The sequence below is a fragment of the Colletotrichum jinshuiense genome, chromosome 4, assembly GCF_051148585.1.
Source record: "Colletotrichum jinshuiense chromosome 4, complete sequence".
NCBI classification, from domain to species: Eukaryota; Fungi; Ascomycota; class Sordariomycetes; order Glomerellales; family Glomerellaceae; genus Colletotrichum; species Colletotrichum jinshuiense.
The window spans coordinates 3,710,065-3,722,087 of NC_139311.1; the positions used below are offsets into that span (position 1 = coordinate 3,710,065).

General features: G+C 56.0%; 4 protein-coding genes across 4 annotated transcripts; all 4 read left to right on the forward strand.

The window, feature by feature from the left end:
- Positions 1-1,813: 1,813 nt before the first annotated feature.
- EsH8_IV_000918 (uncharacterized protein) lies at positions 1,814-3,422 on the forward strand (the record flags this gene model as incomplete). Its single annotated transcript, XM_083265808.1, has 3 exons — positions 1,814-1,828; positions 1,927-2,492; positions 2,621-3,422. 3 exons carry the CDS (start codon positions 1,814-1,816, stop codon positions 3,420-3,422), a joined length of 1,383 nt encoding a protein of 460 aa, XP_083124703.1.
- Positions 3,423-4,777: 1,355 nt separating this feature from the next.
- On the forward strand, positions 4,778-6,148 carry EsH8_IV_000919 (uncharacterized protein; the record flags this gene model as incomplete). The annotated part of the gene is made up of 3 exons (XM_083265809.1): positions 4,778-5,202; positions 5,308-5,389; positions 5,480-6,148. 3 exons carry the CDS (start codon positions 4,778-4,780, stop codon positions 6,146-6,148), a joined length of 1,176 nt encoding a protein of 391 aa, XP_083124704.1.
- A 1,585-nt stretch (positions 6,149-7,733) lies between these two features.
- On the forward strand, positions 7,734-8,573 carry EsH8_IV_000920 (uncharacterized protein; the record flags this gene model as incomplete). Its single annotated transcript, XM_083265810.1, has 4 exons — positions 7,734-8,092; positions 8,162-8,215; positions 8,278-8,373; positions 8,447-8,573. The coding sequence occupies 4 exons, from the start codon at positions 7,734-7,736 to the stop codon at positions 8,571-8,573; spliced, it is 636 nt and encodes a 211-aa protein (XP_083124705.1).
- An 834-nt stretch (positions 8,574-9,407) lies between these two features.
- Positions 9,408-12,019, forward strand: EsH8_IV_000921 (uncharacterized protein; the record flags this gene model as incomplete). Its single annotated transcript, XM_083265811.1, has 2 exons — positions 9,408-11,819; positions 11,873-12,019. The coding sequence occupies 2 exons, from the start codon at positions 9,408-9,410 to the stop codon at positions 12,017-12,019; spliced, it is 2,559 nt and encodes an 852-aa protein (XP_083124706.1).
- Positions 12,020-12,023: the final 4 nt, after the last annotated feature.

Genomic DNA, 12,023 nt, shown 5'->3' on the forward strand with positions numbered 1-12,023 from the left:
CTCCAGGCCGGGGAGCAATGGCTGGCGTAATTACCTAACAGAGCTGTTCCGTCAGGGGGAAGCAAAGCTGTCGTGGGGTGCACCACAACTTTGCCTGGCCGAAACATGCCACTCGCAATCGATTAGTCTCTCGCTTCCACCAAGACACGGCATTATTCTGCCCTCATTGGAGGTTATTGTCTCAATCATTCCACTTTGTTACCTCGCGAACAGCAAAATGGGAAGAGAGAAAGGATTCGGCGGTCACAAGGCTAGCACGATCCCAACCAATTCTTCGGATAACAACTGCACTATGTGCGAGGGCCTGAGGGGAACCCCAAAAAAATAGGCACCCGACCCAAATTAAGCCACCCTCGTCCGGCGAGACCAAGCAAGGCACGAGTCCACATGTTGGTGTGCGGGCGAGGCGCTGTATCAACAAAGACGGCAGCCCTTTGAGCGCATTCTTGTGTGTTGGCTTCGTTGCCTGGCAGACTTTCCGGGACCAAGATGTCCCCACGTTGTCCGCCTACATCGGGTACTGGCATTTGCAACCCAAGATACAAGTGTAAAATAGAAAAAAAGTTCAGGACGGTCGAAACAACCAGCCAGAAGACTCAGCACCGGCGGGCACTGATCATAAAAAAAAAGTGCCGGACATAAATTTCTATTTACAACATGCAAGCCCATGTACTACTTTGTACGCTATCGGCCCTGACCACCAATGGATCTGGGCTGGAGGACGGGGATTATGGATTAGAGGAACTCTAGGATTTTGCCCATCAGATCCATCCACCCCTCCCCCAGTGACCTTTTTCCCCGCCGCACCGGTGCCTTACGGACACGTCCATCGCTCGGGAGGCCGACCATCGCTCGCCCATCGCCAAAAGGACGACCACGGGCCATGCTCCATGCTCCTTGTTCCTGGCGCCCGTCCGCTGCGCTTCCACCACACCTGAGAGGTACATTACGGCGTACCTTGGCTTGCTTGTACACTGTGGGACACGGAGAGGAGAGGGCCCAGTCTCCTTCCTAACCCATGTTCCCAGGCTCGCACGCCGCCCTCACTTCCAATCCAAGGTCCACGCCCCCTTCCACGTTGCACACCCTTCCCCCCCCAAAATCACTCTCGCTCTCCTCTTTCGCTCTCTCCCACCTGGCCTGGCCGCGCGCTCTGAGGTGAGGGTGGGAGGGAGTGTGAGTCCGTCCTGCTGCGGTACAGTCAGTCTCCTGCCCCTCCCCTCCTCCTTCTGGCACCTTCATCCTAGCGACCCGGTGGTAGGAAACGACCAATGAAGGCCGGTACTCGTCCCCGACCAGCGCTTCTCTTTCATTCTGGCGACTTTGGAAAGGCCCGTCTGGTCTGTTTCGCCCATTGATGGACTTTTGGATCCTCTTCCAAACGCCCTCCGTCTCGAGCCCACAACGTTTCCCTCTCACTCAGCTACCTCCCTTCAAAGAACGGAAGAAAAAAAAAGTTGAATCCGGTCTGGACTTCGACAGCCCTGTTGATCATCAGTCGACTAACCCCAAGGCACCCGAACCGTTCAATACCACCACATGCTGTCGGCTGGCCCAGCTCGGAGCTACTAGACACACCCGCCCACAGACACACCCCTGCTGAATTGCTGCTCCTCCCCAAAATAATATTATTTCTTGCGTCCGGAGGCTTGCCTTTGCGACTCACTCATTACCTGCCTTTCTGTCTACCACCGTCGAACAACACCACACAACACCACCCGCGTCTTCAAACGACCACACATTCACGATATTCTTGCGAGGGACAAAGTGTTCGACACTCGTCGTCGGACCTGATCAGTATCGGTAGTTGGCAATGGCCTCTTCAAAAGTACGCCCGGAATCGGGATTTAAACCATGCCCTGCCCTGCATAACTCGCTCCCATCACTACAACCCAGTCATGCTGATCACTCCTCGTCCTCATTCAGGAAATGCAGCAGACCACGAGGCCATTGACCCAACACCGTCCATCTCTCTCGACTGCCTCCTCTTCCGGACTTACCACACGGCAATCACACTCGCGTACCAACTCACACTCCATCCTCGGCGGCGCTCTCAATGCCAACCACCGTGTCACACGCCGCAAGTCCATGACAAACACCGCAGCGAACGCGGCGGCTATGGCAGCGGCAATCAAGGAGGTCGGAGGCGACAAGGTCACGCCCATTGCAGTCAGCTCTCGCCGTAACACGGCGTCAAAAAGCGCTGCCGCCCGCGCTGCAATCATCGGGAGTCTACCTTCCCCTCCTGCGAGCCTGCCCACGCACAGGTTCCATTTGGACGGCAAGACAGACATCCACGAGAGCGCCATTGAGGACGATCCGAACAACGGATCAGCCGACGAAGGCGAGAATGATGCTCAAAAGGCTCGCATCCGTCGCGCCAGCGACGGTCAGCCTCTCGTCAAGGAAGGCAGAAAGTTCAACCGTGTTGAGCTTAAGTGCGAGACATGCGGAAAGGGATACAAGCATAGCAGTTGCCTGACCAAGCATTTGTTCGTTCCCCTTCCCATCCCCCCGCATCCCCTTCATATAATCCTTGGCCTCTGCTTTCGAGCCCCAAATGCCGGATTTCCCTTGATCGACGTGTAGTCGGACGGATTGTTGACTCGTTTCTGGTCAGGTGGGAACACACTCCCGAGTGGTCTTTGACATCCAAGCTCCTTATTTCCAAGCACCAACAAGTTCAGCTCCTCGAGGCCGCTTCTGTGTTGTTGACCATGAACCACAAGGACGGGGCTGATGCAGCCACGCCTCCGGATTCTGCAAAGGACTTCCCTAGTGACCAAGAGTCTACCTCTCCGGCAGCCTCTGGTTATTCGGACGAGCGACACAGCTCTGCCGACACCACCCCGCCGCCCCAATTGGAAGGGTTCGCATCGTCCGATCGTACGTTCTCGAAGCGGTATGGGTCTGGAAGCGGATTCGGTCGTTCATATCAATCGGCGCCGTCCACCAACCCTCTTGTGACCGGCAGCATGCCACACGGTTCAGGGTTCTCCTCACATTTCCGTCAAAACAGCCAAGACCAGCGGCCACCGTCGTCGGGAAGGAATGCCACGGGACAGGAAGACCAGGATCTGGCTGCTGCCGTCGAGCTTCTGAGTTGCAGTTTCAACAGCAACAACGGTCGCACCGTAACGCTGCCTGACGACGCCCCTCCAGTACCCCCACTGCCTGCGCAGTACCTCGACCAGGCGGCATCTTTCTCAAGCGCCGCCGGATTCAGCGCCGGATTCAGTGCAGGATTCCTCAACAGCTTCCCTAGCAGACAACCAGAGAGTTTCACCCGGGGCGAGCTTCGCAACGCTGATGTCAAGATGGAAGATAGCGACAGCGTTATGGATGATGACGACTTCGATCGCCGATCTCGATCTCGGAGCGACGAGGATGACGATGGCGTCTTCGGGCGGATGGAGGAGTAGAAAAGCTGCACTCAGCCGTCGATGCCGACGGTATCTGAGGATATGAGTTCATGACGAAGAGGGGAAGGGAAGGAGAGGATGTGTTTCTTTTGTACCACCATATACTAAACCCTGTAAATGAGGTGGTTCTGTCTCCGCCGCCGATCTCTCAGCACCAAGGAGTGGAGAGCCCGATCCTGCATCATGGCCGGGCCAAGCAAGGCAAGGCGATGACGATATGGGATCGAGATTGCATCTCCACGAGGTTAAAGTGAGAGATCGGGAGGGCGTCGAGCGAACGCCCAAAGCTATCACGCTGATGGATCTTACGAGACAAACGAGTGCGATGCCTCGAGAATGGCCGCGACGCTCTTTTTGGTCGGTTCGACGCCAGCATAACAAATAAAGAGAAAAAAATTTGATCAAAAGATTGACATGTGCCGATTGTGACCCTATATGGCCTGGGTGATGGAAGGTTGGTTGGTTATTGGGGATGACGGAAAGTAAGGTAAGGGCCGCTGCTCTTGTTCACCAACGAAGGATGGCTGGACTGATGAGGCAGGCTGGGTTGGTTTGATGGAAGGAAGCCAGCAGCAACCTTAACCAGGCACACCCGGAGCTTTGCTGCCGAAGGTAAAGATTTGCATGTGAGCTCATCAAGCTTTGAAGATCACACAGGAACCAGTCAAACGGGAGGCTGGGCGGGACAAGCGCGGTTCTCGAGAGGTAAATCTCGCCTCAAGCATTGGCTCGAGGGGGGGAACTTCTGATTTATGTCTCTAAAGCGAAGAGGATGATGGAGGATTTTTCTAGAAGAGAAGGAAACGAAAGAAAGAAAGAAAGAAAAAAGTCTGCAAAATACGGATCGAATAAACGGAGCAGAAAAACTCGATCCTTGTGAACACCCGCTCGTAGTGGGGTTTTCCTCAGTGGGCGGGACGCTGAAGCACGGCGGACGTTCGGTGGTCGGCGGTGTGGGGGGGGACCTTTTTTCGTTCGATTCATCCACTACGGAGCTCCCTCACCACCTTCCTGTAGCTGCTGTTTCCCCGGCGACGTCACCTTTACCCGCCAGGACAGCTTCTTCTCCACTCCGCAACATCATAGGCCACAGCAGCGCCCATAGGTGGGAAACGCAAAGGTCTCACTTCTCTCCCGCATTTTTTCCTCCCATCTGGCTGAGCTCATCGCGTCGCAAATCGCAAACGGTAGCTGCGGCTTGTACCTCCTTCCACTTCTCTATTCCTTCACTCTACCCCTCTTCTGCAGCTGGCGCATCGCCAATTCAGGCACGCTCCTTTTATCACGGTCAACGCACCACGTTGCCTCTTCATTTCACGCACTCACGGGGAAGAAGAAGAAAGAAAAGAAAAAAAATGCCCACTCTACGACGCAGAGGCGAGGCCCCGCAGCCTGTGGAGGATCCTGACGTCGGCATTGAAGTCGACGAGACGAAGACGCGCGCAGTCGAGGCCATCGCGAGCAACCTCGAGACCCTCGCTACGGCCCCCGACGGCACGGTCGAGGCACTGGGCGTCGTCAACGACGCAACAAGTGTGGCGGCAACAAAGGAGACGGAGGCCCTGCAAATCAGCGAGAGGGATCGGGATCACCAGCACCAGCGGCGGCAGCGCTCGCACCTGCCGGCCCCGCTGCAGTTTCCGCTCGTCACGGTGCTGAGCTTCAGCATCTCGAGCCTGTGTTACAGCTTCCTCAGCGAGTGGAGTCGCGGGGAGCTGGCAGGAATCTCAAAGAGCTTGGATACCTGGGCTGAGGTCTCGATTTTGGCTGGATGGCGGATGTGAGTTGTTCTCGTGCTTCGCAATAAAAGCTCTGCCCAGCGAGGGCTGCGCTGGGTGTCGCGCAATGAAGACAGAGCTCTGCTGACGACCACCGTTCAAAACAGATTTGAGCTTGCGCTGGGTTGGTTCGGCGACTTTGACAGCTACGACCTCGCTGCGCTCAACCTACTCGCACATGGCCCACCTGTACGTTTTCCATCCAACGACGAAGAATGATGGCTCAAGGTGTTCTGAGCTACGTAACTTTCGTCTGCTGACACCACGCTCTGTGTTTAGGTCTACCTCATTGCCACCTTCTACAACATCAGCCCCGCGACCGCCATCTCAGCCCTTGGCATTGAGATGCTCTCCACCTTTGTGCCCTTCCAGCTCTTGAGGCCGTTGTCGAGCGCACACGCCGGCGCTAAGAACGCCGCCAACCGCGAGATCCTCACCGATATCCCCATCCAGATCTACACCACCATTCTGGCGGCCGCCATCTACAGTCTTACCCTATTCAGTGCCTACAAGACCTACTTGCCTACGGCCCTCGTGCTCTACTTCAAGGGTCTGCCTAGCATTGCGCCCGCCTACACTACCAACTTTCTGGCCACACTTCCCGTGACGGTTGCATTTGGAATTGCGGCAAGGACCTTTATCTTTACGCCGTTCGTTGGAACTGGCGAGACTGCCGAGGACGGAAAGCTGGCCGAGTTCGACCCTGCGACGGCCACACTGGGCGAGACTCTGGCTTGGAACATTTGGGGTTACACAACGCGGGAAAAGGTCGTCATTCTGCGGACGTTTGTCGCTATGGTCGTCACGGGCGTCAACACTTACCTGCAGACCTACATGACGATCGGCGGCGTTGAGTCGTATGGAGCGGTCGTTTATGCTGGCGCCTGGGTTGCCGCCGCGTTTTTGACGGGCGTTGGTCTCGGATTCGTCGGTGGTGGAGAGTCATGAGAAGGGGATGTTTGCCTTGCCGTGCATCGAGACCAGGTGTCAGCCATTTTGACAGGGCAGACCGAGAATTGCTTACGGTACGGAGAGGAGGGTTTGCCGGCCGACGTGATAGTCACCGGTGGTGTTTTCCCCCGAGGATATCGCGGCTTTCAACGGGAGGGAAGGCTGTCTGCTTGGACCAGTGGGGGCGAAAGGTGCACAACAGGGTTGTTGCCGCCTGTCCAGTCGGGTCATCAAGACGATGTATACCAATTTTTTCTTGTCTTTTATGTTTCGAGCAATGTACAACTCTTGTTTTCCCATCCTGTCCCGGTGTAAGTTTCGAGTGCTTTTGTGAATGCCGATCTGCAAACGGGGGTATACCGAGGCTGATCAACTTGCCTCGATCTCGGAGGTGTGACGTGATGGCCATATGGTATGGGTCGTTTGGACGCACGGAGTCCGCCTTGCCTGGACAATAAACGCAGAGACTAGTCCGAATCAATCGGCTCAGTGCAGGGCGCTAGCGGAAAGATTGTCTCTGGTTGGTGATGGGGGGTTCCCGTGTGGTGAATGGCCGGGTAGCCGACGTAGGGCTGAAAAGGTGGGGGGGGGGGATGAAATAAAAGAAGCAAAACCTCTTTTTTGGCTCTGCACACGAACGGAGACTGCCAAGCTGCCAACTGAGGGTGGGCCGAGTTGTTGAATGCGCGGCTGACGGCTCAAGCCGGACGGACTGCGCTGAATGTCTGGATATTGGTGAGGCGGACGGCGGACTAGGTCCCATGCCGCGAGGCTCCGCCCGCTCTCCCCTTGGCTTGGCCATCCAGACAGGTTTCCCAATCGGGGCGATTTACCGCAGGGCTGGCAGCGAAACCCGGGCAGCCGAGCAGCCTCCTGTCCCGGTTCTGTCGATCCTCTGCCCCCCTCCCAAGGCGTTCTTTCTTTTTGGGGATGTGGTTCTCGCTGAGACATGGCCCATTGCTACCGCACACACCACCACCTCGGCGCATGCCGCGCCAGGCGGGTGCCCCGCGCGAGGCGGGCATTGGGCCAAGAGCCCGTCGCTGTCTTGCGGCTGGAGCGCTACTTAGACATTAACGGTGAGAATGCCACAGCCGCCGCTCGCTTGGTGGTTGTGACGACGATCAGGTCCCAATTCTTACTTCTGTCCCATTGTCCTTGGGTTAGGTTATATGGAAAGGTGGAGGGCGAACGGTAGGGGGGGTCAGACAGGCATTTTTTTCGTCCCCCGTCCCCCCGTCTCGAGCGAGGACGAGGACGCGGGGGTATGTCACGTATGCAACTTCTTTTGCACTTGTTCAGCTCCGTCTCCTGATTCGGACAAAAAAAACCTGGATGAAGCGGCTGAGGCTTTCTTCTTGTTTCTGTGGGAGGAAGCCCGCCGAGCATTTGTCAGTCGGATAGTCGGGCGGTTCTTGTAAGTCAAGAAAGAGCCTCACAAAGAATTCATATATGATTCCTCGCGGGTACCGTGGGTCGAGATTCATGGTGCCTGCCATCATATAGCCTGTTCGACGAGCTTTGCAATGCGAAATAGCAGACCGCATCGCTCCGTTCGTGTTTATCAGTTCCGTTGCTCATCATGTCCCCTAAATCAAGAACCTCTTCCTCGAGAAAGGGCAAAGAAACCGCCATCCAGAATGACGGCTACGACGAGCAGTATGACGTATCCTCGGCGGGCACGACGGGGAGCTGCTATGCTTCATCTTCAACTACAACCGGCCCCGGCTCCTCGACGGGATACGAGGAGACACACGAGACCGCGCCGGCCCCAAAGTCCAAACCGATCCGGAGCGAGGGCGAGATCACGCTGCAAGGCCCACTCGACGTTGTGGGTTCTGTGCGTGCTGGCGGCAACATCATATTCAACGGTGACTTTGACGTAAGGGACAAGGTTGAGGCGTACGGCGCTATTGAAGTCAATGGGAACCTGGCGTGCGAGTGAGTATCCTTGGAGGTAGATCGTTGATCTCAATGGGAGGAGGCGGATGCTGATTGTTGCATGAATAGTGGGAAGATGAAGGCGTATGGAAACATCCAAGTAGCCGGTTACATGTATGTTGGGTGAGTCTTTACTTGCCCCCGCTTGCCTGCTCGAAGCGCAATGCTAATATGCTGGATGATAGTGCCAAGCTTAAAGGGTTTGGGAAGCTAAAGGTGATGGGGACGTGTGAGGTTAAGGATCTCGAGGTTTATGGTAACACGACGATAAATGGATTTCTGTAAGTGTGCTGGATGGCTGCGACACAAGAACCACTCTTTGATCGTGTTGCTGACGGAAGCTGCGCGCTCTAGGAAATGCAAGAGAATGATCCTGTATGGTTCACTGACGCTCGTGGGTCAGCACTCTGGGTATCACGTCGAAGAGGAGGAGAAGATTTGGGGCACGGTTCTTAGTCAAGAGGAGGATGTGGATTGGTGAAGGGCGTAGTTCGAGATGTGTGCACTCGCGACCCCACTCCCTAACACCGGAGATATGGGTAATCAGAGGACGGATTTGGTCTGATCGTGACGTTGAGGGCAAATGTTCAACGAGAGGTTTGTTATAGGGAATGCAGTGTACAGTGATTGGGAATATTTTCTGGGATGGCGTTTGGCGTTAAGGAGAGGGTCAGTGGTGTTCCCCGGGTGCCTGTCAATAGCATTCAGATCGTACTGTAGATGAACAAGAACTCTGCAACTTGAAAATGATATGGTATAGTGTATAGTAAATGGCGATGATACCCATGGTCCTCATCTTCGTCGGGAAAATAGTAATTACAAGCCGTCTGCTCAAGACTCAAGGTGACATGCATCTGCTTGGTAGGTGGGCTTGGCTGATTGGGTGATTACATTAGTCAAAAGGGACCTGGGAATGAAGAACACTCACGTTTGGGAAGAAACCCGAAACCCCGGGGCACTTCCCTGAATACCCCCACCAACCAGCATGAGGTTCGGTCCCGGAAATTGGATATCCCGCGGGTATAGCGCACGTGCTAAGCCAATCTGGCCAACACATCTGTCAGTGGATGTCAGGGCGCCCCACTGCTTCGGAGTTGATGCCCCTTGCGCCAGGGAGCTCCAGGAGCTAAACCGAACATCACGTCAGGTCGCGACTCCCCTCGCAAACGCGCCAGCCGACGACCGCATCCCAAAGAATGCGCAACCTTAGACCGCGGCGCACCCAACAGCTACCCCCGACATCAACGTACCAAATGCATTCATAGCAATCCTCACGTCCTTCTCTTGGCCGTCGATAGTTTTCTTTCCGGGAAAGATGGCCCCCGCCGACGAACACGCAGACGCCATGGACGTCGAGGCGTCACCCAAAAACAAGGCTTTGGTCGAACACGAAATTCATCAATCGCTCGGTTCCATCAGCAACTCTGTCGAATCCCTCGAAATGCGCGCCGATCCGGACGCGCAAGCCACCGTCACCGACTTCCTCGATTTCACCGAATACCTCCCCTCTGACATGATGCGATCGTTGACCCTAATCGGCAAGCTCGACCAAACCTACAGCGAAGCATCCCTCAACATACACAACCTCACCTCTACTTGGGGCAAGCTTCCCACTCTCCCCGCCGAAGAGCGGCCATCTCCCGTACAGTTGCGCGCCGACATATCCAACACTCTTGATCATGCGGTCAGCTCAAGAGTCTACGCACACGCCGAGGCGATCCGCATGTCCGAGAACGTAAATCGCCACTATAATCGCGCAAAGACGATACTAGCCAAGCTGCAGAGCCTTCTGGAAAACTACCCGACAGAGGAGCAGAAGAGCCCCGTGACGACCTCAAAGTCGCCCCAGCTTATCAGGGCGCCTAGAGTAATGCGAAATGGCGACGGAGAGAGGTTGCGACGGCCACGGATACCCAGGATTACCGTCCCTGGAGAAGTATTACCGCCCTATGACCAGTTCGTGGCGTACTCGGACGATAGCGACGAGAGCTCCGAGGAGGAAGACGACGAGTCCCTTTCTGGACGGACGCCCGCCCGGACAACGCCTGCGCCGCGCATCAAAGTCCTCAAGACTCCCAAATCCCGGCCACCAAAAACCCCAAAGACTTCAACGTCAGCGCGACCTCCCAAGGCACATGCAACTCCAGCTACATCGAGTACCCCCGCCGTCGCGCTACAGCCTCCGCCAGAGAATGCAGTCATAGGGAGTGCGGATGCTCCCTGGCTTCAGCTGACACCGTGGGAGCTGGCAAGACTGAGGAAGCGCATGAAGAAGAATGCCACATGGAATCCCAGCGACACCATGATTCTACGAGAACTAAAGACGCTCGGGCGCGGCATTGATGCTTACAAAGAGGCAAAGAAGAAAGCCGAGGACGAGGGCAGAGTTTTTGACCAAGTCCCTCCTGCTCTAGCACCCGATGCTGAGTCTGGTAACCACCCTGTGCCAGAGGGTGCCATCAGCGCCGCTGCACTTGCATCGGACGACATTCAGTTGAGCAACAGAGGCATGAAGCTGAATGAGGCGAAGAAGCTCAAGAGGGAGTCGTTGGCTAAGCAGGCTGCTGAAGAGGCAGAGGAATCAGCCCGGCAGTTCAGGGAAGCTGCGAGGCTTTTGATGTCCCATGAAGCTCCGTCGAACGCTGCGAACAATGCCTCGGATCAGCCCAAGACAGCAAATAAGTCCACCTCCAAAGCAGCTAAGCCAAAAACCAATGGTAAGCGAAAGAGAGATTCCGTCCCGGAGGTTGAGGCTGAAAAGCCCGAGATACTCGAGACACCGGCGCCCCGTCCCGCGCCAAAGCGCACCAAAACGGAAACTCCAGTCCCTCTGCCTCACCTAAGAGCCAGTCTCGCCTCGCAGCTCTCGGCCGAGACTCCCATACCTCCCCCTGTCCTTACCCCAGGGGGCTCCGCGGTTACCCCTAAGATGACTACACCGGTCCCAGTTCCTACTCCCGGACAGGAGGCTCCTGCCACTGCAGCTGCAACTGCGAAACCTGCGAATTCATCCGCCCCTGCGTCCTCGCCAACCGGCTCAACCGGTCCAACTGCTTCTGTTCCCAGCTCTGCTCCGGCAAACATAGTGACCAAACCATCTGCCGAGACGCCAATCCCGCCACCGGTCTTGTCTCCCAAGAAATCCACCACCCCGATTCTCCCTCCTGTGCGCGAGCCTGCACCTAGACGAGAAACAAGAGGCGAGATTGCAAAGAAGACCCATCAACAAGTGGAACCTCCCACTCCGGTACCGCCGCCACAGATCCCGCAAGCACAGCGGTCGTCATCCGCAGCTCCGTCCATCAAGCAATCCAGCTCCAGGGCCGCTACACCAGGCACAACACCGGTTCCAGACAGCCAGGGGTTTCGTCCCGGCTCGCGAGGGAAAACTATGAGTCAAGAGCCACAGCCCTCGCTGGCCGCTGACCGAACCCGTCGGGCTAGCACCGCGAGGAATACACCAGCGCCAGAACAGCGACTGCCGAGCAAGAGGACTAGAAAGCCTGTTCCTGGTATTGTCAGCAAGACGAACGCTGGAGGCAGCAGCGCCGTAGGCAAGCGCAAGGCCGCCCCTAAGAAGAAGCGCGCTCAGAAGAAGGAAAAGGGCCAGCCGATTGAGATTGAGTTGGAGGAAGATGACGAAGGCAATCCGATTGACCCAAACGAGCCGCGATATTGCGACTGCAATAGAGTCAGCTTTGGCGAGATGATTGCGTGCGACAATGAAGTAAGTACTCTTTGTCCGGTTTGAAGCCTTCGTTTGCGCTGACATGTACGAAGAACTGCGATAAGGAGTGGTTCCATCTAGAGTGTGTCGGTATGACGCACATTCCCGCGCGCACGACAAAGTGGTATTGCCCTGATTGCCGTGTGCGCCTGAATATTGGGGAGAAGGGCGAGATTAATGCCAGGGGGATCAAGGCCTGAGATG